This window comes from Ipomoea triloba, chromosome 9, assembly GCF_003576645.1.
Source record: "Ipomoea triloba cultivar NCNSP0323 chromosome 9, ASM357664v1".
In the NCBI taxonomy this organism is placed as follows: Eukaryota; Viridiplantae; Streptophyta; class Magnoliopsida; order Solanales; family Convolvulaceae; genus Ipomoea; species Ipomoea triloba.
The window spans coordinates 30,784,579-30,810,636 of NC_044924.1; the positions used below are offsets into that span (position 1 = coordinate 30,784,579).

The 26,058-nt window shown below is 36.2% G+C and overlaps 3 protein-coding genes and 1 long non-coding RNA gene across 4 annotated transcripts; all 4 read left to right on the forward strand.

Annotated features, from left to right (window-relative positions):
- The first annotated feature begins 1,901 nt into the window (after positions 1 to 1,901).
- Positions 1,902 to 4,076, forward strand: LOC116029911. Its single transcript, XM_031271956.1, has one exon. The coding sequence runs from the start codon at positions 1,902 to 1,904 to the stop codon at positions 4,074 to 4,076; it is 2,175 nt and encodes a 724-aa protein (XP_031127816.1).
- Positions 4,077 to 5,120: 1,044 nt separating this feature from the next.
- Positions 5,121 to 7,391, forward strand: LOC116029912. Its single transcript, XM_031271957.1, has one exon. It carries the CDS (start codon positions 5,121 to 5,123, stop codon positions 7,389 to 7,391), a length of 2,271 nt encoding a protein of 756 aa, XP_031127817.1.
- Positions 7,392 to 14,646: 7,255 nt separating this feature from the next.
- On the forward strand, positions 14,647 to 15,180 carry LOC116028468. Its single transcript, XR_004100159.1, has 3 exons — positions 14,647 to 14,722; positions 14,871 to 14,930; positions 15,126 to 15,180. It is a non-coding gene; the product is annotated as an uncharacterized LOC116028468 (long non-coding RNA).
- Positions 15,181 to 18,648: 3,468 nt separating this feature from the next.
- On the forward strand, positions 18,649 to 20,862 carry LOC116029913. Its single transcript, XM_031271958.1, has one exon. The coding sequence runs from the start codon at positions 18,649 to 18,651 to the stop codon at positions 20,860 to 20,862; it is 2,214 nt and encodes a 737-aa protein (XP_031127818.1).
- The last annotated feature ends 5,196 nt before the right edge of the window (positions 20,863 to 26,058 follow it).

Here is a 26,058-nt window from a genome sequence, read left to right on the forward strand (position 1 = left end):
ATCCATTTTCTCTCAATGCATACATCAAATAAGTGAAGAACAAATTTTAAGTCAAAAGCATCATACATTAACTTTGTTTTCTCTGTAAATTCATTAAAATACTCTTTAACGAATAAAAATGCCTATAGCTAATTGCTTTAAAAAATGATTACGGGAAGCTAATATAGACTAGTATTAAAGTGAAAAAAGCACAATACTTTTAAATCAAGTTAATTATGATTCTCTTCAACCAAATGTGTATATCCTAGTTAGTACACATTTGTAGGGGTGTGCATTCGGTTAATTGGTCGGTTAATCGAACCAAATTAACCAAAATTTCTAAACATTTAATCATTAACCGAACTGGAATTTCTTTGACCTAATTAACCGAATCAATTTTTTTTTTTTTTGGATTGATTGATCGGTTAACTAATTAACCAATATTTTTAATATTAAAATTTGAAATTCTTAAAATTATAAATAAAAATTAACATTACCTATTACATCAATACATATAAAAATTAATGATTTGAATTTTTCCACAAGTTCTATATATATATATATATATATATATATATATATAGAGAGAGAGAGAGAGAGAGAGAGAGAGATTCCTTCAAATTGAGAGTCCATCCCCAGATGAGAACATGTGGTCTAATATGGTCTTTTTATTTAATTAAATTAAAGGTAGTGATTTTTTGTTTGATAAGCAGTTACCATGGATAAGGAAACTGTCAAAAATTACTGTAATGCCCATGGTGGATTAAATAATAAAAAGAGTAAATACCAACCAAAGTCCTCCGAGTTTGGTGGCTTCGCCACATTTAGTCCTAAACTTTCAAATCGATCATATGTGGTCCTCCGAGTTTCAAAACGTTACCACCTATAGTCCTAAACTTTAAAATTGACCATCTGTAGGTCTCCAAGTTTCAAAATGTTGCCAATCATGGTCTTTCGAGTTTCAAAATGCTGTGTAAATGAAAGGGTAAAAATGTCCTTTCATGTTATTCTTATATTTTTAAGTGAAAATATAGCCTTTCGACCCAACAATGCACCTGATTTCTTTCCAATTCTTATTCTCCAAACAACCGCTAATTCTTTCACAACAGCTACGGTATCATTTATTTGAAAAAAATAGATGCATTTGCTATGTCCAAATGCTATATTTTCACGTATAAATGTAAGAATAACATGAAATGACATTTTTGTCCCTTTATTTACACGATGTTGACTGAGTAAATTAATGGTTGGTAATATTTTGAAATCGGAGGACCATGCATGATTGGTAACATTTTGAAGTCGGAGGACCACATATGGTCAATTTTAAAGTTTAGGACTATAGGTGGTAACATTTTAAAACTCGGAAGACCACAGATGATCAATTTGAAAGTTTAGGACTAAAGGTGGCGAAGCCACCAAACTCGGAGTACCTTGACTGGTATTTAACTCTAATAAAAACAAGCTTTTAATTGTAGAAAATAATCTTATCCTTTAGGGCTTTTGGTTGGAGGGGATTACAATTTTATTCCCACTTAATTCCGAAGGAAAAAAAATCCTTCTTTTGGCTGGAGATCAACACGACTTGTGCTTCCGCTACTCCGAGTTAAGTTTTTCGTAGATTTATTTTGTGTGCTTAGACAATATTTGTGATCTTACGTAGATTAGTCCATCAAAGCTTAATCTTGTGTTTTTGGTTCAGGCATCCCAGGAAAACTTCATTCGATCAGCAGACGCTTGTCAATTCTTGATAGGCCAAACGTGAAAACCCAAGAATTACGTAATCTTGCAATATTTAATTTTCTTGGAATTGAAGACTGCAGCTGTCCTGAAAGTTAGTGTGTGTGTGTATATATATATACACACACACTGGTGAACGTGAGAATTGAAGCTAGTTGCAAGTGGGCTAGCTAGCTTTAATCAAAATGGGTGACTGTTCCATGTATACAAAGAGAACGCAAGGGCAGAAAGCGATGCCATTTGTAGGCCTTTATGCAGCAGCTGCCTCCACCATCTGCTCCATTGCAATGCTCCTTAACTCCATGTACAAACAATTATCTTTCTACAAACACACCAAGACCTTCCACTTCTCAAGCAAATACTTCGCTCTCAATGCAACTTGGCTCACTCTATTAGCCGTGGCAACCAAGCTCACAGGAGATCTCACAACCCAGATGCCCTCACCCAGAGATAACCTCACAAAAATCAGTAGCACTGCTTTCTTAACCATGGCGATGGGTAATTTTTTCACCACACTGGCTTCCATGACTGACAAAGATATTCTAATCAATGTCACTGCTTTGGGCATATTGGTAACCACTGTTCTTGTCAATCTATGCATCCAACTAAGTACCCATGTACTCGAATTCTCATTATTTCCCAAAATCTTATTTATTATGGTTTTGTTGGTCTGTACATTCATAACAATTGTGTGTTCGGCTTTAGCAGTTCCAGCAATTAAGAAACGCTCAGAATCTAAGTATCAGACAATTCATAATCATATACAGTTATTGGAAGGGCAACAACACACGGTTGAAGAGATGAGATTAAGCATTACAAAGTATTGGGTGATGGCAGCCTCTGCTAGCCCCCAATTTATGATGACAAGGTTGGCGACCTTCATTTATGTCGGGTGCATCTGTCAATTGTGTTCTTTTGTTTCAGATTTAGAACGGTTTCTCATGGATGATGCATTTGATAATTGGACTTCTCACTGTCATCAGGAATCTGATTACAAGTGGTCAGTAAAATTGATTCTATTCTCTCAATATTTTCCCATTATAGGAAACCTAGATTGGTACATTCTTCTCCGTATCTTATGTTCTAAGTATGAGAATAATGGGATCAAAATCAATATGAAAGAATTCATCATAGAATCCTATTGGACTGAAAAGCTGGTGGAATGGAGACAGAGTTCAATACCTGTGAGGATTAATAGAGGCAGGGTTAGAAAATTTCTCCACAACATAAAAGCTTGGATCTTGACACTCTGCATTAGACTCCAGACCGTGGTTGTCATGTGGTGCAAGTTAAGTTGTGTTGTCTTTTATTACACCATGCTTCCATTTGTATTTATCATGTATCATTTAGAAAAATGTATCGTCGTCCTTAGGGGCTCATCAGATGAGATGATAGATTATAGCTGCTATCTTATACTACTTGAAGGAGAAGAAAAAGAAAAATTCCCAGCAACGTTCTTGAAAAACATTGTTGATTCGGTGGATGTACATATTGAGAAGGGTAAGATGAAGCAGCCAAAGAAACTCTTGGATCTTCTCAATCAAAGTTTCTCCTTTGACGGGGTGAGAGAATTTGATAGTAACCGAGTTTCAAGTTTATTATATGATGAACTTCCTAATTGTTGGGCACTTCCAATAGTGACACTAACGAGCATCGCCATTACACTTCCAAACATCGAAAGCCAGCATGTTGATTGGTTGGTAAGTAGTGTTGACGAAGGCCTCCACTATGTACGCCTAATAGATGCCTTGGATGAGAAGCATTACTTGAAAGGCATAAAAAGTGCAGCGGATGTAGTTTGGGTGGGAGTTGAGCTTCACAAGAAGTGGTTGGACGTTGATCTTGAGACAAAAGTTACTGGCCAAGTAAATTCTGCAAAGGAGATTATTCAAGCTCTTTCTGTTGAAGCTGAAAGGATTGTCATGGAGTTTTGGTGTGAGGAAAATCCTCTTTATTGGCCTTCAAATGTCTTAGCGGCTAATTCAATGTACAGGGTTAGCAATACCATTCTGCTATGCTATGAAAATGATGAGTGCCGACCTGAAGAGGTTTTTCGAAAGTTAATTTGCATGATTGCAGACATATTGGCGGCTTGTCTTACCAATTTGTCGCATTTGATAGCTACCAAGTGCAGTTGCAATGCCATAGAGCAAAGGGAGAAAAATGTCCGTGAAGCAGCTGTCCTTGTGGGTGAAACTGAGAATATCTTGAAGCATTTCAAAGAGCGCCAAATTACAAGCATTGGTCCCGACCATCCATTATACATTGATGATTGGCGTCGATGGATGGAGAGACGAATCCCAAATATTTCAACTTCTGCAACATACAATGGAGCACTCTCTACTGTTCCATATTCTTGAGCTAGATATTTTTTATTCACTACCACAATAAATGCTTTAACCTTGATTATTTTAGAGTTACAATGTAAATTCTTTTGCATAGTAGATCTGGCCGTAGTAGTAACTAAATGATATGGGGTCACACTTGTGTGAGACCGTCTCACGGATCCCTATTTGTGAGACGGATCAGGTCGGAACACCATGCAAATATCATACTTATATGTGCAAATGTCATACTTATATGCTCAAATATAATACTAATCAAGAATACAAATTTTGTTACTTATAAGAGAAAAAGTATTACATTTTTCATAATAAGTAATGTTGACATGTGTTCCTTACTTATAAGGGAAAATTATAATACTTTTGAGGGAAAATGTAACACTTTTTAATCCAAATGTAAAAAGTATTGTATTTTCCCTTAAAAGTATTACATTAAGTAGCAACAATTTTATTTCCGATTAGTATTACATTTGAGCATATAAGTATGACATTTGTCTACGTTTTTAATATTTAATTATTTTTACAAATGAAGTCTACATAATAGAACCACACATAAATCAAGTCTACATTTGAAGGTAGCATCTAAGTATCATATGAAAGCATCTAAGTATCATACAAATCAAGACTGAACTTGAGCAATTACACTCTCGGTGGGCTCAATCGCGGAGGGTGTTTCATCAATTGTTGCAAAAGCTGAAACTATTGGATCTTGTCTCTCCACCCACCGGCGTCACTCATCAATGCACAATAGGGATATTCATTTAGCTTATTTTGCAGGGAAACTCAAGGTAATAACAGGTAAAATTTAATTTTTAAAAAAATAATTAAAAAATACTTTAAAATATAATAAACAGATTGCCGGCTTCTCCTCAAAGGAGAAGCCGGCAATCCAGCCTCTCCGTGGAAAATAAGCCACGTGTATATATTACGTATATGAATGAATGGTCTTCGAAAATAAGCCAATGCACTGGTTGTCTTCCTGGCGTTCATTTATATATACCTTCATATTCCATCTATGGTAGTTAAACTATAGGCCGGAGTTGAAAGTTTAGTTTAATCAAAATGAGTTACTACCAACTGGCAGATAGTCCTTTAGGTAGCAAAAATATGGGAGATATTGATTCTCCGATGCCAATTATAGGCGTTTATGTAGCGGCTGCGTCTATGGCTTGTTCCTTTGCAATGTTCTTAAACTCATGTTTGACCTTCATTAACTCCTTTCCCAAATTTAATTTTCGCTTCTCCGGCAATTTCTTCACTCTCAATGCAACTTGGTTGACACTATTAGCTGTGGCTACCAAGGTGGCAGCCGATCTCACAACTCCCAAGTCGTCTTACCTAGATAATCAGGCAAAAGTTATGAACACAGTTTTCTTAACTGTGGCGATGGGTAATTTTTTTACCTCTCTGGGCTCTATGAATAACACAGATATTTTAACCAACCTCACCGCTTTGAGCATATTGGTGATCACCGTGGTTGTCGATTTATACATCCAACTACGTTTCCATCTGTTTGATCGCCAATCATCTTCGGTAATCATCATCCAAATTGCTTTGTTGTTCTGCACATGGATGACAATTGTGTGTACGGGTCTAGCAGTTCCAGCAATTAAGAAACGCGCAGAATCAAAGTATCAGAAGCTAGTTTCAGATGAGAGGCAGAGACAGATGGAAGCTGGGCAACAACATTATAGAGTTGAAGAGCTTAGATTGAGCATTACAAAGTATTGGGTGATGGCAGCAACTGGTAGCCCCCAGCTTCTGATGAAAAGGTTGGTCACCTTCGTTTATACCAATATCATCTGCCTATTTTCTGGATTTATTTCATTCCGATCACTTTTTAATGGGGTGAGGACTGGTTTTAACTCGGCGTCTAGACGAAATCAATCTGAATATAAGTCTTCGATCAACATGATTTTACTTTCACAATATTATGTCACGTTACCGACTGTGGTCATAGCTACAATCTTCATGATTAGTGTGGTTGGTTACAAGTATGAGAACAATGGGATCAGAATCAGTAGAGAAGAAGTCACAATTGAGTCCTATTGGACGGAAAAATTGGTGGAGTGGAGGCAGAGATCAATACTTATGAAGTTTAAGAGACGCACACTCAAAAAATTTATTCACAGCATAAAATCTTTGATCTTGACTTTTTGCATATTAATTCAGAATCTGAATGTAATGTGGTGTAAGTTTTGTAGTGTTATCTCTTTTTATTCTGTGCTTCCATTAGTACTTTTAGTTAATCCTTTAGGCAAATTAATTAATCATTATTTAGGCAAATTGTTCCGCAAAAAGAAAGTTTCAAATGACAAGAGGACACCAGAGGTAGATCTCAATTGCTTTGTAATACTACTTGAAGGAGAAAAGCAATTCCCAAAAAAATTATTGAGAGGGATTATTAATAGGGTGGATAAACTTGTAGAGATGGGTAACAAGCAACGGCCACACAACCTATTTAATCTTCTCAATCAAAGTTTCTCTTTTGGTGGCGTGGTAGAATTTGATAGCAATCGAGTTTCAAGTCTATTGTCTAGTGAACCTCCGAATTGTTGGACACTTCCGGTGGTGACACTAACAAGCATCGCCATTGCAATTCCAAACATCGCAAGTGGACATGTTGATTGGTTGGTAAGCAGTGCTAATGAAGGCCTCCGCTATGCAAGCCTCATAGATGTCCTGGATGGGAAATGTGGGTTGAAAAGTATTAAAAATGCAGCAGATGTTGTGTGGGTGGGAGTTGAGCTTCATAGGAAATGGTTAGACATGGATCTTAAAAGAAAAACGGGAGAAATAAATTCTGTTAAGGATATTATTCAAGATCTTACTAATGTATCTGAAAGGATTGTAATGGAGTTTAGCTCTAAAGAGAACAAAATGATAGTGGAAAATCCACTATATTGGCCTGCGAATGTTTTAGCTGCAAATTCAATGTACAGAATTACTCGAACCATTCTGCTATACTATGAAGATGGTGAGTGCCATGCTGAAGAATTGTTTAGGAAGTTAATTTGCATGATTGCAGACATATTGGCGGCTTGTCTTAATAATTTGCCGCATATGATATATACTAAGTGCATAAGCAGTGCAATTGAGGAAAGGCTAGAAAGTGTTCGAGATGCAGCTATCATTTTCGGGGAAACAGAAGATATTCTAAACTTTGTTGAAGAGCGTAAACTTTCAAGCATTGGTCCTAGTAAACCATTATGCATTGATGAATGGCGTGGATGGATTGAGCAACAAGTAACAACAGTTTCATCTTCTGCAACAAGCAATGGAGCATCCTCTGTAGAGTCCAATGAACATGTTGTTCTTCAAATATTAGCTTGATTTATACATGTCATATGTGCTTTCTTAATTACATGTTACTTCAAATTTAGACTTGATTTGATTGTGTGGTTTTATTATGTAAGATTAGTCATGTCAAATAATGTATAGTTGATTATAATATAATTTTCATTTAGAATCAATTTATAATGTAAGGAATATTATATGTTGTAGTGCTGTGTTTTATTTACATACCTTTAAGTACATCATCTTCTTCTCTCAGTACAACAAAGCCTCAGATTTGTAGAATCACATCCTAGTGCATGCCATGGTGGCCGAGCACTGGGACCCCGAAGGCCCCGAGCATCGGGCTCGGCCTTGAACTTGGTCTTGGAACCCAAGGTGCCAGGCACTGACCTCGGCCCTTGAGGCCACGAGGCCAAGTGAGAGTCCAGACCCGGGTCGGACTGGGTTGCCTCGCTTCCTTGTCTCGGGTCGGTTTCCTTTAGACCCGCTCCCAATATATCCATCATTAGTCCTCCACTCTTTGTGCTGCGAGTTATTGTTAGCGAAAGAGAGTAATTCCGAGCTACAATCTAATCTGACCTCCACAAAAAAATGTTTACCTATTGTAGCCTTCGCCTCGTTCATCGAGATTGGTCTTGTGTATCTCAGGCTTGGTTTACCGTCTCCTTGGCCGAGTCCACCTCTTAATTGTCTCGATGGCCGACCTCTGCTGCTAGCCGTATGATCAGTCTTGAGCCTTATTGGGGTCGGTTGTTAGTCATCCCCATCTTGAGCCTCAAGGTTAGCCACTATTGGCTTGGCTTTGGGCCTCCTTGAGCTTATTCGAGCTCACATGGGAGGGCCTCTATTTTCCTCAGCACAATAATGCTTCATGTGAGCTCCACATGCCCTAAGTGAGTGGGTCTTCTTCGTCCGTCGGGCTCGTTCGATCATCCAAGGAGTCGAACCTCTTTTGCTTCCTTAGGAGATAATTTTGTGGCCTTGATTGAAGTCTAGGAAACTAAAGCGATTGTGTTGCAATTGGCTTGAGTGCTCCCTTGGGCACCGCCAAGGTCTTCCTCGGGCTTAGCTCATCAAATCCTCACATAGTGCTCCTATTGGGCGCAACTCAAAGGTGACCCATGTGCTAAGCTCTTGATTTTCCTCCTTGACCGACCTCGGGGTCGGCCTCGCACCTTGTTGGGGTTGAGTGTTGCTTGGAATGGCCTCATGCCTCGGGTCAGCCATGGTGCTCACCATCTTGTGGTTCTTCAAATGTTGGCTTGATTTATATATATGTGTGATTCTCCAATTTCTCAATTGATCAAAGCTAAGTCGTTTTTCTTTACTTATTCTACATTTACTTCAATTCAATTGTGTTTGCAATGGCTTCCATTTCAATTTGTAGTATATGCTTTTGAATTTCCAATATGAGTAGCTAGATTCACACAAGGATCGGATTTGGATTGAACTCTCTTGTTGTGGATTCTTGGGTGAATTAAATTGCAAATTGGGATCAATGATATGATGCATTAGCTAGGGTTCTTACTGTGAGAAGTGCTTTGTAGACTCTTGTATAATTAGAGCCCAATTGTACAAGAAGATCATGGATGTGTATTGCTGCTATTAAAATAGGACAAAAAACACTATAGCCACATTATATTACTCACATTTTCAATCTTGCATGGAGAAAAAGAGGTTGGAAATTTTTTTTTTCTGATGGAGACTATTTCATATATTAAGTTGTTGTCCTTCGCAAATTATATTGTGGACCGCGGTCCACAATGGATTGTGGACCATTGTGGACCGCGCATCAAAATGACGTCGTTTTGATTAATGAAAACAGACAAATGAAACCACTTCCGTTCCGCGCCATTCACTTCAGTTCATATACACTGCAGTTACATTTCAACACAACTGTAGTACATTTCAACACAACTGCAGTTATATTTCGATATAACTACAGTTTCATTCGATAATATAAAAACACAAATGTGAAACTGTTATTCAGTATTAGTTCATATACACTGCAGTTACATTTCAACACAACTACAGTTATATTTCGATATAACTACAGTTTCATTCGAAATATAAAACACAAATGTGAAACTGTTATTCAGTATCAGTTCATATACACTGCAGTTACATTTCAACACAACTACAGTTACATTTCGATATAATTATAGTTTCATTCGATAATATAAAAAACAAATGTAAGGCACTATCTTTTGAGATGACTTGTAGTATCAGTGACCACGGTCCATAATGCATTATGGACCGTGGTCCACGGTATAACGACGATTTATCCAGCTTATTGATTTGGTCTGACCGTAGTTTTCATGGAGGTTTCTTGGTTCCTTCATGGTGTGCTTCCAAACCTTCAACTTTTTGGCTAAGTATTATTTGAGTTTTTTCATGGAGCTTTCTTTGTTTTTTTCATAGTGAGGGTTTTAACCTTCAATTTTCTAGCTAAGTATTATCGAAACTTCGATTCAATTGTAATTGTGAGTTATAATTAGTGTTGCAAAAATCTCTCCCGGGCATATTGGTCTTTACACATTGTTTATTACAATTCCGAACCCAACCAACGAATGAAATAAATATTCAAAATAATTTCTTTTCAACCAACTAAACAATTGAATCAATATTCCTGATAATTTCTTTCTCATGGAATTTCAATTTCTTTCATCCTTAAATATTTATGCGAACCAAACAAGCCAAAAATGTAAATGGGGAGATTGTATTGCTTGGATATATTCAATCCAAGTTTAGAGTGTCGCTTACTTGATATAATAATGATTCGTATTTTTCTCATTTGATCAATTAAACTCAATTCATTATCTTTGAGTATAAATGAAGGATTTTGAATCATTTTGGAGTCAAGGGGAGCCAAGGAGAAACTATGGAGATGGATGCTACACTTCCAAGGGAGCCTAAGAGTGATATTTTCAATGGTTTAGATCATATGGATAAACAAAGGCCAAAGTGAAACAAGTGTCAAAAAGCTGAAATTCTCGCATAGATTGGCCACTGTTTGGTATTTGGACCATATCTCAGTCTATAAATATCCAAATTAAGTGATTCTTATATATGCCACTAGAAAGAAGACTCAAAGGGATACAACTATTATGGAGACATTAAAGCCTGAAAGAGAAGCAAAAGGGGGTCAAAATCGTCCTTGAAGTTGGCGTTCCAAACTTACAGATTTTGCCCAAAACTGCCAGTATTTGGTATTTTGACCATATATCAGCCTAGAAATGTCCAAATGATGTGATTTTTACTCCATTGGAAAGAAAACTCGAAGGTCTACAACTTTCGTGAAAACCAAAAATCCAAAATCTGAAGTTTTAAAGGTCAACAGACACGGCCAAGTGCACGGCCGTGTCTGAGGTCATGTCGTTTTGGGCGATTTCTAGCAACCGCGCCTAGAATTCCAAGTTTTTTGACACGGCCGTGTCCATGTTCGTGTCACCTACCCCTATTTGTATTTAAGCTTTTTTTGAGCATTTTAAACGCAGTTTTGACCCATGGTTGAACCCTAGACACTCTCCTTCACTTCTTTTCATATTTTTAGGTTAGATTAGGCTTAAACTTATGTTCTTTAACACTTTTGTCAGTATGCGCCTTTTGTTCTTTGTAGGACTATAAATGTACTTGGTGGCCTAGTTCAGTATTGTACAGAGACATGTGTGCGTTCAATAGAGAATCAACCGCCTTGAGGTAACAAGGATGTTCTAGTCTATTCAATAATCATACAACGAGAATCTCTAGCCAGAGTATAATGAAGTTGGACTTCAGGTTAAGAATATTGAATAGACATATTGACCAGGTTTATGAGTTTGACCAAGTTTAACCATGACCTTTACCTAGTTCGGAACAAGTGTTATGTAGAAGGAATGTTGCATGATATTTGTAACGGGAAGGTTCATTATAATATATTTAAATATATATTCATTGTCAACTAGGTAGTCATGACATACTGCTAGGTGTCACTCATGACTTACGAGTTATTTAATAATGAGTTATTAAATATTACTTGTTGCTAGTTTGACTATGAATCTAGAAAGTCACACCTTAATGGTTCGTGGTAATGCTGAGAACTTTAAAAGAAATCGATAAAGGGTTATTGATATTGAATTAATATTAGGGCTGAGCATCGGGCGCGTTCGGACGGATCGGGGTCGCGGATGGAGACCCCGATCGGATTTCGGGTTGAATGGTTGAGATCCTATCTATCCGTTTATTTTTTAGTCCCAAACCGTCGGATAATTGGCCGAACTATTCCGACGGATATCCGGTTAATCCGTCGGATAGTTCGATTTTGAAAAAAAAAAAAGCTTAAAAATTAATAATTTTCTTCATAAATATAAATTTTTACAGCATTACAGATTTACAGGCTTACAGCACAAGCCAAAAGACAGTCTGAAAGTTCAAAAATACACTACAATGAACTACATTAATACTTTCCTTTTCTTTGGAACAGATGGAGGCAATGGCTATTGAGACTGAGAATTATTTGTCTCTACAGCTGGGGCTTCCACCTCAGGTTGACTCCCAGACAGACCACTAATACTTTCCATCTAAAAATGGGAAAGTATTAGTGAATGGGAAGTCACTTATGGAAAATCATCAACAGATTGGACACAAGCATCAAGCATGCATACAACATATTATTACATAATTACTTAACAGTCAGAATTGAGAGAAATCCAGATTCAGGAAAATGAGACAATTGAATTTACTTCATCATGTATACTCTAGATTTCATGTAATGCACATTTCACATATCACAGTTACCATTTAAGGGTCCAATATGATCCATAATCCATTAACTTGATGTTATAAAATCCAAATCAGGAACATGTCCCTCAATTCATCATTTCTGGATTTTATTTAAAGGCTTCCACCAAAGTAAATTGGAGATCTCACATATTACATAAAACTGAGGGACATATAACAAATTGGATATCAAAGTAAACTGGAGATCTCACAGATTACATAAAACTGAGGGATATATCACAAATTGGATATCAAAGTAAACTGGAGATCTCACAGATTACATAAAACTTAGGGACATATCACAAATTGGATATCAAAGTAAACTGGAGATCTCACAGATTACATAAAACTTAGGGACATATCACAAATTAAATATCAAAGTAAATTGGAGATCTCACATATTACATAAAACTGAGAGACATATCACAAATTGGATATCAAAGTAAACTAGAGATCTCACAGATTACATATAACTTTAGAAATCAAACTAGGGTTTCAGATAAATCAGTGCTTCCACCAAAAATCACAATATATCAGCAATACATATCACAAATCCGAAATAGATAAAAATAAACTTCAGAAATCAAACTAGGGTTTCAGATAAGTCAGTGTTTTCACCAGAAATCACAATATATCAGCAATACATATCACAAATCCGAAATAGATAAAAATAAACTTCAGAAATCAAACTAGGGTTTCAGATAACAGATAAGTCAGTGCTTCCACCAGAAATCACAATATATCAGCAATACATAACACAAAAAATCACAAAATTGTAATATATGAATAAATTAAATTAAGGGTTTTGCGATTTACTTCGTTTCTCACAAATTCCCCGGAGAACAAGGGCCTCTAGCACATATATCACCACTCGAACAGTCCTAGACACCACCACCACTCCACCAGAGCTTGAGGGCTTCCACCACTCGAAGAGTCGAATTCTCGAGCAAAACCACACTAGTACAAAATTGATCAAAAATATAAGACAATTTGCGTCCGGAGTTCAAACTCCAGACGCGTAAAGTGATGCGTGGCATTTTTATAATTAAAATGTCCAATATTTAATTATTTTTTTAAAAAAAAAAATAAAAAATGGACCAGCTGCGTCCGAAGTACCCACTTCGGACGCGGCTGATCCGTAGCGTTACAGCAGCTGCGTCCGAAGTGGGAACTACGGACGCAGCTGCTTTATTATTATTATTATTATTATTATTATTTTATTTTTAGTTAAAATCTGGATCTCAACCTCACGCCGCACCATCTTCAAGTCCAACGCAGATCTGCGCCTCCACGTCCGAAGTACCTACTCCCCGTCGCCACTCCACGACCAACGCCGCCTCCGTCTCCACTCCCAGCCGTCGTTCACCGAACATAAACACATTAGATCCACACAATCGCCGCACCATCCTGGAACCCTCGCCGCTGTCCACAGCCTCCCGTCGCCACCTTGTCGCCGCTCGCCGCTGCAATCCGTCGCCGTCCATCGTCTTCCCCATCGTTCGCACAGCCGCCGCCGGTCTCCAGCCATCTCGCCCGTCGCCTCTTGCCACCGGTCATCGAGGAGCTTCCTTCATAAGCGACCGTCGGCAGCATGTTGTAGGTCAGTTTCGTTCATACATAGGCTTTTCTTTTTGGTTGTTTTTTCCCTAGATTTTCTACATGTTTTTTTGTTTTTAATTTATTTATCAAATTTCTTTAGGGGTTTAGGGTGGAGTATTCACTCCAAGAGATGTGAGACAGAGCTGCCAAAATACAGTGAGGTATTTTTTCTAAACTTTTCAACAGTTCATAAGAAGTAAAAAGGGTTTAGGGTGGAGTATTCACCTCAAGTATTGCTATGGTTAGCAGATAGGGCTGTGAGAGAGTGGTACCGAATACTTGGTGTAAAAAGTAAAACAAGTGCAAATCTTACCAGGGAAACTTTTTCTGCAGTAAGTATTTGACAACATTTATCAGATATTATTTGCTCGTGTCTTATGAATTTTACTAGTTTATGTTACTAGATTCATGTAACAAATGTAATCAAAGTGAAAGACTTCTTTAACTTTGATATGTTAATAGAGAAAAGCATGTATGCCTTCTTATGAAACTCAAGGGAGTTTGAGCTGTTTGTTTCAGAAATAACTTAATGGAGAGGAGCTAAATCATGTATTTTGCCACCTGTTTGTTTCAGAAATAACTTTAAAATAATTGACAATAATTGTCAGCTTTCTAAAATTTGATTATTTCATTCCAAAAGATTGCTTCTATAGCACCTATAGCACCTATCTCAACAAAGAGCCCAAAATCAGATAAACAGTATGTTTGGGAAGGGAGAGGCTAATTCTAGCACCTATAGCATTCGGGAGGAGATTGATCCTGCCAAACACATTCCTAGAGAGACTCGCCTCACTTTATATATGAAGGTTATATTAGTTGATTGAATAGCTTCTAATGCATGCTTATCAAGTATGTGGGATCAATGATGTCTTTTTTATGCTTTCTCTATGTTTTCAGAGAGATGACAAAGGTTTTGCACATCCAGAAAGAATAGAGAAACTTGTCAAAAACTATTCACAGTTCGTTTCATTCCCTATATAAACATGGCAAGAAAGGGATATACTAAAGAGGTATCACTTCTTTTATTATTTGAATATTTATCTATTAAATCTTTTCCCGGTGAAGTTCTAAGTATGCTACTTATTCTTTCAAAGATTCTGTTATATTGTCAACAATGACTTTATGCCTCTGTATTACTGATAATACTCTCTGCTGCAGGTTGAAGTTGATGATGATCAGGCAGGGGCCAAGGCTGATGGGCAGGATGAGCCAGCTGAGGTCTTTGTCTGAATTCTACTAGTTTACTAGTTTATGGTGAAATTGATAGCTTCTTATGTTTATGCGATACTGTTTATGGTACTAGAATGAAACTTATGTAGAAACCTTTTTGAATTGTGATTGTGAACATTGATTATTAGGATAAAGGATTTGTAGGGCCATGCTTATGTCTGTTTGTGTCTGTTTCTTCTGCAGGTTCATCCTGTTTTAATGGTAACAGACTACTCTCTCGCTCCCCCTCACACTCATCTCTGCTTCCATTTAACGCCTTGGAGTTTTACACCTCATGTAAGTATCAGGATTTTTGTTCTTCTCTCGATTCATCAATCGTGCTTTCTCTGTACTGCTGAGAACATGCATGCATCCATTTTACTTTTGATATGATTTTTCTTTTCCGATTGAGTCTGTCGATTCTGTTTTTCATCATTCCCGTTTAGCTCACAAGTGGAAAGCCAAGGAAATGAACAGAGACTAGTCTTGATTTTCTGGATTTCGACTTGTTTCCTTGATCTGTTACTGTTATGCTGTGGCATGTGTTGTGACTTGTGAGTGTGCTAAATTTTAGTTTGACTGGAAATTCTCTATGAATTTCTGGGATCATTGCAGAAGATTCTCCAGGGACTGATTTGATTTAGATTGTCAAGAATGTCTATGCCATATGAGGAAGTGACCCTGAATGGGAGTCTGAAGGACTCTGCAAATGGTATGGCAGAATAAGTTTGATACTTTGATACTCTTTTGTATGCTTAGATGCATTTTGTTTTGCTTTTAATATAATTTTACCTATCACAAAAATAAGTTTGCAAATAAATACTCTATAATGTGTTTGATATGTTCGATGTTGTATTGTTGTGTTGCATTTAGTAGTTAGTATTTCTTCTTCTGTGCACTTGATAGTAATTCTTTTCAATAGTCTAAACTACATTTCTTTTCCCTATGTAAAATTATTGCAGCTGCCCAAAGTTTTAGGTCAAAACTCAGTTGATAGGGTGTTGTTGGATGCTCATTGCAGTGGCATTGGGGTATGGTTTAAAGTTGATGCATCTTGTAGTGGCTCCTCTTTTCTAGATCCTATTTATCTTTGACTAGACAATTTCTATCTATGATGCAGGTCATATCTAAGGATGAGTCTGTGAAGACTTCTAAAAGTGCTGATGACATACAGATCTGTTTCTATGACAAAATTGATGACTCCCATTTGTCTGGTATTTAGAACCTTGTATAGCATCACTGAGAGCATTGTCTGGTATGGTTATATAGCAGAAGGTATAGATCTGTTTCTATGTCTGGTATGGTTATATACTATATAGCATCACTGAGAGCAACACTTGGTTGAAATTGTGCGTAAATTCTTCAATTAAGATTGTTAATCTTTTGTCTATGATTTAATTTGTTAATTTTCTACATATTGAGACATGGTTGAGCTGTGACCATCCACTTCATTGCTATGAATGATCGTTTGCAGCCTATTTTTAGGAATTATATCATGAATTGCATGCATTGGACAAGATTTGAGCAGGCAAAAAATGTATTATTATTATTATCAAATAATTTTTTTTTTGTTTTTAAAATGACTATCTGCGTCTGGAACTGAGCAGTTCCAGACGCAGATAGTCTATTTAAAAAAATAAAAAATTACCAGCTGCGTCCGGAATGCTTAATTAAAAAAATATATAAATGACCAGCTGCGTCCGGAAGTGGGCAGTTCCGGACGCAGATAGTTCGGACTAACTGCGTCTCCGGCATATGCGTCTGGAGTACTCCAGATGCAAAAAGTCCAAAACTCCAGACGCAAATACCCCTTTTTGTACTAGTGCCAGCGCCCACAGGACTACGAATCTACGACTACCGGAGTACGTACACAACTCAGAGAGAAAGAGACTCACTGTGAGTGAATTAGTGAAATCGGAGAAGGGAAGTCGAGAAGATAGTAAAGAGAAATGAGAGATTGAGAGAATCAGAGAATGAGAAAGTGAGAAACCCTAGCTAGGGTTGTGCAAGAGCCAAGAGGACAGACACATAGAAGTCGCGATTGCGCAAATGAGGAGACACTAAACTCTTCTTCAGTATCAACATATATATATATATATATATATATATATATATACACACACTATAAGCACAAACGACGTCATATCCTAGCAGCCCTACTTAGCCCTAATTTAGTTCGGGTAATTGGACGGGTCGGAAGCAAAAATACCCCACCCAATTCGAAACCGTTAAACCGACGTCGTTTTGACCTTCGGTTCGATTAACGGATTTCGGGTTCGGCAATGTTAAATCGGACCGCGGTCCGGTCAGATTACTCGGGTTGGTCAATTCTTGCTCAGCCCTAATTAATACATTAATAACTAGTTAATGAATTAATTCAATATTAGGTAGTTTTGGGCTTTTAAAGGCTAACACCATTGGGCCTAAACCAGGCTATTTAGTATTACATTAACAAATATATAAGTATTATGTTTCATCTTGACTCGATCTATCTCACATATATACTATCACATAATTTTTTGCCTACAATAAATTGGCCGTTTCAATTTCGACCGACCTATTGTATTCTAGTACTAACTTCTAGGAAATTTCTTCTGGTGGAGACTGGAGACTATATACCTAATATTTGTATTCTATTGCTACTAAAATATTAGAGAATGGTGACTGGCCTGGTGACTAGCGTATGCTTTTAGTTACGAACTTTCTTCGGATGGAGACTATTTGATATATTAAATTGTGATTCTTATCAATTTGATTTGACCATAAATTTTTTTAACCATCAAGACTAATCATGTTTATAATAGTCAAGGTCTCTTTGTTGCTGCTATTAACTGTATGATCAACTGCCCTCAATCTTTAGCCTTGGCAGAGGTTATAGGATGCAAAGAAGCCATCTCCTGACTCAAAAGTCGAAACATCATAAGCTTAAAGCTGGAAACAGATTGCCAGAGTACTGTTAATGAACTGAAGAACCCCACTTCAAATAGAACTTACCTAAGTTTCATTATTCAAGCATGTACCAATCTTATGATGAGTTTTGATTCCGATCCATTACTTGCATTTATATATATAAGTAGGTCAGTGAATCAGATTACCTACATATTAGCTAGGGATGGAAGCTAGGACTTAATCTGACTCTAACTCTTGGGACCTTATCACTCCGGTTTGCATTGTTCCATTCTTACCCTCTTTTCAGTAATAAGCTAGATCTCCGTTTGTTGTAAAAAAAAAATGTTTGTAATAGTCTTTTTTATAGATTTAGATATAAAACATTTTATGTTATTTCATATATCATACAAAGTGTAAAAAAATTAGGAGCATCGTAGTCAAGTTAATTAGTCTGTTGACTCAGCAATCATAATGTCCCAGTTCTACTATCAATGAGGTGGCATATTAGCCTTCTTAAGTCAATCAATTAAATAAGCTAGGTTGATTTATCTAAATTATAATTATAATATAATAATTATTATGATTGTCATCGATGAGTCATCTATTTGTTATGTTGCTAATAAAATAGTTGGTAGAAAATTAGGAAAGTTGTCCGTGGAAAATACGCAAATCGCCAATCCAATCCATTGTTTGTCTGCCAATATGTGTATATAGCTTCAATTCGTATAGAAGCGCAGAAGGAAGTTGTAAGTTTAGTTTAATCAAAACGAATAATCCCCCTCCTATAAACATGTCGTCCACGTACAGTAACCCAAACTGTACAGTGTATGTTAGAAGAATGGTGGAGAAGAACATTACCCCTATGCCATTTATTGGGCTTTACGTAGCAGCCGCTTCTCTGCTCTGTTACTCTGCAATGATCTTTAACTCATTTTTTACGTTTTCAAGTTACCCCTTCTCATCACCAGTCAAGTTTTTCGGTCTGAATGCAACTTGGCTGACACTTTTAACTGTGGCTACCAAGCTCACTGGCGACCTCACATCTCCCATGTGGTCTCCCCTAGATAACCTGACAAAAATCAGTAGCACGGTTTTCTTAACTGTGGCCATGGGTCAATTTCTCACCTCACTGGGCTCTATGAATGGCACGGATATGCAAACCAATCTCACGGCTTTGAGCATATTGGTATTCACCGTCCTTGTGGATTTATGTATCCAACTTGGAACCGGTGTACTTGATTTCTCATTATTCCCAGAAATCATCTTCTCTCTTGTTTTGTTGTTCGGCATGTTCATAGCAATTGTGTGTTCAGCTCTAGCACTTCCAGCAATTAAGAAACGCGTGGAATCAAAGTATCAGACACTAGTGAAACAGATGGAAGCAGCAGCGGGGGGACAACAGTCACTTGTTAGAGTTGAAGAGCTGAGATTGAGCATTACAAAGTGTTGGGTGATGGCAGTATCTGGTAACCCTCAATTTCTGATCACAAGGTTGGCCTCTTTCGTTTTTATGAATATCATCTCCCTGTGTTCTTCACTTGTTCTCTTTCAAGGATTAACTAGAAGGAATACTACTAGTACCCATTTCTACTGGAAAACTATTTGTCATAATAAGCAATCTGATTATAAGTGGTCCGTCCTATTTATTATATCTTTTCAATTTTGTGTCACTATGGGGCCTGTCATCGTAGATACAATCTTATTGACTACTCTCATGAGTTATAAGTTTGAGGACAATGGGATCAAAATCTCCAGAAAAGAATTCACAGTTGAGCCCTATTGGACTGAAAATCTAGTAGAATGGAGACAAAGTTCAATACGTATGAGAATTCTAAGAGACAACCTGGTCACAAAGCTTCTCCAAGATACAAAAAGTTTGATCTTCACTTTCTGCATGTTACTTCAGACTCTAGTTGTCATATTTATTAAGTTTTGTGGTATTGTTTATTTCTACGTTGGGCTTCCATTAATATTTTTAGTTAATTTTTTATTGAAACAATTGTCACCTGCGCATGAAGTTTCAAATGACCAAATGAGAGAAGAGATAGATCTCAGCCACTTTGTGATACTTCTTGAAGGAGAAAAACAATTGCCAAAATCATTATTGAGGAAAATTGTTGGTAGGTTGTGTAATCATATTGAGGGGGGAAAGAATCAACAACCACTTAATCTACTCAATCTTCTCAAACAAAGTTTCTTTTATAAATGTGCAATACAATTTGATAGCAGCCAAGTTTCAAGTCTATTATCAGAAGAACCTCCTAACTGTTGGACACTTCCAGTGATGACACTCACAACCATAGCCGTTGCACTTCCAAACATTGCAAATCAACATGTTGATGAGCTGATAAGAAGTGTTGATGAAGGCCTCCAATATGCAAGCTATATAGATGTGCTGGACGAGAAGCATGTGCAGAAATGCATTAAAAGTGCTGCAAGTGTTGCGTGGATGGGAGTTAAGCTTCATAAGAAGTGGTTGGACGTGGATCTTGGGGATACAATTAGGGAAGTTCATTCTACTAGGGAGGTTATTCAACGTCTTGCTGATGAAGCTGAAAGGATTGTCAAAGAGTTTAGTTCAACAGGAAGCCAAAACTTTGTGAACAATCCTCTCTACTGGCCAGCAAATGTTTTAGCTGCTAATTCAATGTACAGAATCAGTCGAACAATTCTGTTATACTATGGGAATGGTGAGTACCAAGCTGAAGAGTTGTTTAGGAAATTAATTTGCATGATTGCAAACATATTGGTAGCTTGTCTTATAAATTTGCCGCACCTGATAGCTACGAAGTGGATAAACAATGCGCTTGAGGAAAGGTTCAAAAGTATTTGTAATGCAGCTATCCTTTTCGGAGAAACTGAAGATATTCTGAAGTTATTTGAAGAGCGGCAACTTTTAGGCATTGGTCCAAGTCAGCCATTATGCATTGATGAATGGCTTAGATGGATGGAGAGTGAGACTCAAGATCCAACAACTTCAACTTCTACGACAAACAGTGGAACCTCCTCTGTTGTTGAGTCCAATGATGAGCTTGTGATTGTTCCAATGTAATTAATGCTTATGTGTGCTTCTAATTATATTTGTAGTCCAGTGACATCAAACCCTTCCCGTTATACGGGAGGTGGTGGGTTGGTTGAGAAAGTAGTTATGAACTGATACAAAAAAAATTATCTGGCTTAATTACACTATATAGGTGCAATTTATATCGCCTAATAAATAAAGCCCAAATGCTTAATGCTGACAGTTAGGCCACGGATCCCAATAAAAATACACAATTTATATAGTAAATGTTCACAACTCAGTATGTAAATTAAATTGTGAACATTGAATATGTAAATTGTGAATATCCAGTATGTAAATTGTGAACATTCAGTATATAAAAATTGTGAATATTCAGAATATAAATTGTGTATTTTTAGACTCGGAATATAAATTTAGTATATAGAAATCAACAATTGTACCAATAGGATCATCATTATATTTTACTAATAATTGATCCGGAATAGTAATGTCCCAATCACCTTCACTTGAATTACCAATTTCTCCATCCCCAATATTAGCAATCCACTTTGCAAATATTCTTCAATCTCTTGCACTTCACTGTTTGATTGTAAGCCCCTAAGTCGTAGATTTTTGGTTAACCTAAAAACTTTACAGCTCCTCCAAAGATAGGAAGAATTTATACTTGCACCAACAATATCTTGCCTCGTGCCCTTTGGTATTACTAGCAAAATTTGTCTAAAATCTCCACCAAACACCACCGTTTTACCTCCAAAGGTTATATCATAACTATTAAGATTTTTGAAACGCAACAAATCCCTCATTGTTCTATCAAGAGCTTCAAAGCAAAATTTATGCATCATTGGAGCTTCATCCCATATTATCAACTTAGTTTGCACAATCAAATCTGCCAAACCACTACCTTGGTTGATGTTGCAAGTGGAATCTTTGTTAATTGATATCGGTATGGCAAACCGAGAATGCGCAGTTCATCCTCCTGGTAAAAGAAGAGATGTAACCCCACTTGACGCTACATTTAGCACAATATCACCGCTTGACCTTAATGCAGAAGAAAGTTCTCTCCACAAGAACGTTTTACATGTTCCACCATATCCATATATAAAGAATAAACCTCCAGCATTATTTTGTACATCTGAAATTACCTCATCATATATTATCCGCTGCTCTTCTGTTAGTTGACTAACCAAAACTTCATTTTCTTCCTTAAGGGCATCACGATCATATGATAATTCCTCCTGTAGCAATCTGTTTCTTGTTAAACCTACATTTTAAACATCTGGATACGGCATTGATGGAAAGTCTTTCAAACTTCTATCCATAGTGGTTAGGAGTTTCTCTATTTCTAAAAGTGCATAATTCTTTTTTTTGCCTTTCATCCAAAATCAAATCTGTTAAGTAAAATAATTATATGTATTAGTTAGTTGATAGAATAAGGAATTTCAATATTTTTTGCAAAAAAAATTCAAATTGTACAATAAATATAATATCTAGAATTAGGGATTGTTGTCGAATATTAAATTGTGCATCATCAGACAAATGATTCCACACAACTTCCCAAACAACCTCTACTTGTGGGGCACTGTGTACTTGCAGCCTATACGAAACACTTTAAAGATTAGCTCTAAGACTTGTAAAATAAGTATGAAAATATTGAATACAAAATATGACTTAGAGTGTATAACAGAATAAATGTATGTAAAGTGTTGTGTTTAAAATTCTAAAAACTTTTGTAACTTCCATGACTCAGTCTTAGCTAGCATTGTTGCAACAATCTGACCTAGAAAATCACCAAAATCGGTGATTTATGTGGTCGGCTACCTAAGCGCCCGCCAGGGTAGACTTGGCGCTCCTTAGGTGACCTAGGCACCGACTTAGTCGCGACGGACTAGGCGGTCAACGATTAGCTATTGTTCTGTTTTTTTTAATATATTATTTCTCTCAAAATGACGTCATTTTTAGCAAAAAAAAAAAAATCCTAAATCTTTCAAATCTGTCGCTGATGAAATATCTAGTCTTTTTGGGTGAGTGGATGTGTAAGAAGGTATCATTACACCGGAAATCATTCTCACAAAGATTGGCGATAGGAGTAGAGCTTTAGCGTTCCAAGCATAAGATACTAATGTTTTTTTTTAAAACCAAATACTAATGCTAGTTCCTCATGGAAATCTAGCCAAACCGAAGGGTTGATTTGGATACAAACATAATATCAAACAACACATTATAATGAAAACAAGTGATATGAAAATGGAGGTAGATAGGAACTAAAGGTAGGTCTAGATAGAGAAACCAAATTGGGGATCAAAAGATGATAGATGTCATATAACAATAGGGTAGCCTTTCTCAAGGTCATCCCACACTCCTAGAACATTCAAGGACATTCTCATGACTCAAGAATGTCTAAGAGGCATTTCATCAAACACTTGTGTTTTTAACATCATGCACTCCCCTTTTCTCAAAGGTGAAGCATGGTTGATCAACTCCTTGAACTTAGACTAGGTTGTCACTCCTTAATCGGGACTCAGATAATCATGTCAATGAACAACATCAAAGTCATGCCTCAAATTTCCTTAACCAATTCAAAATCAACCATCAAATACCTAGCCTACATCCCTACCTCCCTCCAAGGAAAACTAATTACACATAAGCATAATAAAAATAACACTAGATTCATAATCAACAAGGAATTCCATAACAAACACAAGATAAAGATCAAAGCAATTAAACAAGAAAGTAAATTGCTAGGAATGAAATAAAGAGAATAAGAACTTATCTACTGAAAATGGATATGAAATCTTTTAAATCAAAGTTTAAATGCTTTAATCCAAGCTTCCAAAATGTTTATTAGGAACCTAAATATAAGCCTAATCTAACCTAAAAATATCAAAGAAAATGAAAGAGAGAAGCTAGGGTTCTAAAATGGGTCAGAACTGAGTTGAAATGGCTGAAAACGGGGTTAAATACAAGCAAGGAAGGTTGGCCACGGGTGTGGCTGCACCCATGGCCAGAAAACGAAGGCACATTGCCCAGTGGGCACGGGTGTGGCCAGACCCGTGACCAGCAGGCAGTGTACACTTTACACGCATTGTTCGTCTTCTAGGTTATTTTTCACCCCTGAATCCTTTGAGTTAGCGTTTGTGGTCTTCATCAAAGTTGTAGTCCACTGTGGACGAATTGCGTGAGAATTTCAACTTCTTGCTCTTTTGTTCCAATTTTGCCTTTGTTTGTCCAAATGACCAAGACCATTAAAAACACCATCTTTATAGCTTCTCATTGACTCTACATGTATCCTAAATGCTCCAAAAATCATTCAATTCATCTAAATCACCAATAATTGGGGCTAAACACACAAATGAATCAAATTAAAACATTTTGGGCAAAATTATAACAAATGACAATAAAAATAAGCTTAAATGCAAGGTGAAAACATAAACATTTTGATATTTATCAATCGCAAACCCAAAAAATGTTTTTTAAAAAAAATATCAAAATCATCTTCTTTAATATTGATACTTAGTGGGTTGTGACTTTGTGAAATTGTATTTTGATTATTTAAATCTTTATAAAATTTACAATTCTATTTGTATTTTAGGTTAATATTTAATATTTTAGTATATTGACTATTAAAGTATTAAATAGTTTATAATTATCAAATGTTAACAAAATTTTAAAAATTTTAAATCTAAATCGTAAATGTTAAACCCTAAGCAGTAGTGACCTCCTAAACGAAATAAAACAAAAAACTCAGTCATAAACTATAAAATCTAAACCCTAAATGCAATGCATTTTCCCATTTTTGCACGTGTAATTTTTAATAATAAATGTGCAATGTGTTAATACTAATTAAATGAGCATTCCTAAAAAATTCTGAGAAGGGTAGATTTTCACTACAAGAAAAATGCTCATAGGCAACGGTTTTTAACCGTTGTCTATGAGGTAAAATTTCTGTTGTTGAAGCCGGTGTTGTTGTAAGTCCCGCGCAAAGACAACGGTTTTTGAGAAAAGACAACGGTTAAAAGCCGTTGTCTATTGAGTGTTGTTGAAGCCGGTGTTGTTGAAAGTCCTGTACATAAACAACGGTTTTTAACCGTTGTCTATTAAGTGTTGTTGAAGCCGGTGTTGTTGTAAGTCCAAAACCGTTGTCTTTTCTAGAAAAGACAACGGGTTTTAACCATTGTCTATTATTAAGTGTTGTTAAAGTCGGTGTTGTTGTAAGTCCCACGCAAAGACAACAATTTTTAACCGTTGTCTATTCTAAAAAAAACAACGGTTAATGGTTAAAAACCATTGTTTATTTAGTGTCATTGCTTCCTTCCTTCTTTTTTTTTTTTTTCATTTTGTTTTTGTTTTAATTTTGATTTTGATTTTTATTTATATAAATACTATTATTAGAGTTAATTCTATTTTTGATCCTAGATTTATTGACGATAGTTCACTTTTAGTTTTTTTTTAAGAGAGCATTCACTTTTAGTCCTAGTATGATTGTGACATGATGACTATTTTTGGTCATCTATCAATAAAATAGTCTAAATGTCGTTAAATACAAATGTATTTTGATTTTTAATTGTGATTTTTTTAAAAATAAGCATAATAAATATAGTGGGTCAACCTATTACACTACGTTTTTTTATTATTATTATTATTATTATTATTATTATTATTATTATTATTATTATTATTGTTGTTGTTGTTGTTGTTGTTGTTGTTGTTGTTGCTGTTGTATACCTATCTAGGTCATTTTACATGTTAATCGCTAACCTAAACAACTAATTTTACCAAATATTATTTTACAAAACGTTAATAAAATTCGCTGGTCAAACCCGTTAATACAATATAGTAGTTAAATAAAACCGTTGTCTAAATAAAACACGGGTGCACAAAGACAACGTTTTTAATAAACCGTTGTCTTTGAAGTGTCATCTATTCAAGTGTGTTTAAAGACAACACACAAATGACAACGGTTAAATGAAACCGTTGTCTAAATAAACAAAATGGTGCACAAAGACAACGGCTTTAATAAACCGTTGTCTTTGAAGTGGTGTCTATTAAAGTGTGCTTAAAGACAACACACATAACGACAACGGTTAAATAAAATCGTTGTATTTTTTTAAAAAAATAAACGTGCAAAGACAACAGTTTTAAAAAATCGTTGTCTTTGTAGTGTCGTGTATTCAAGTGCACTTAAACACAACACACCAACGACAACAGTTACATAAAACTGTTGTCTAA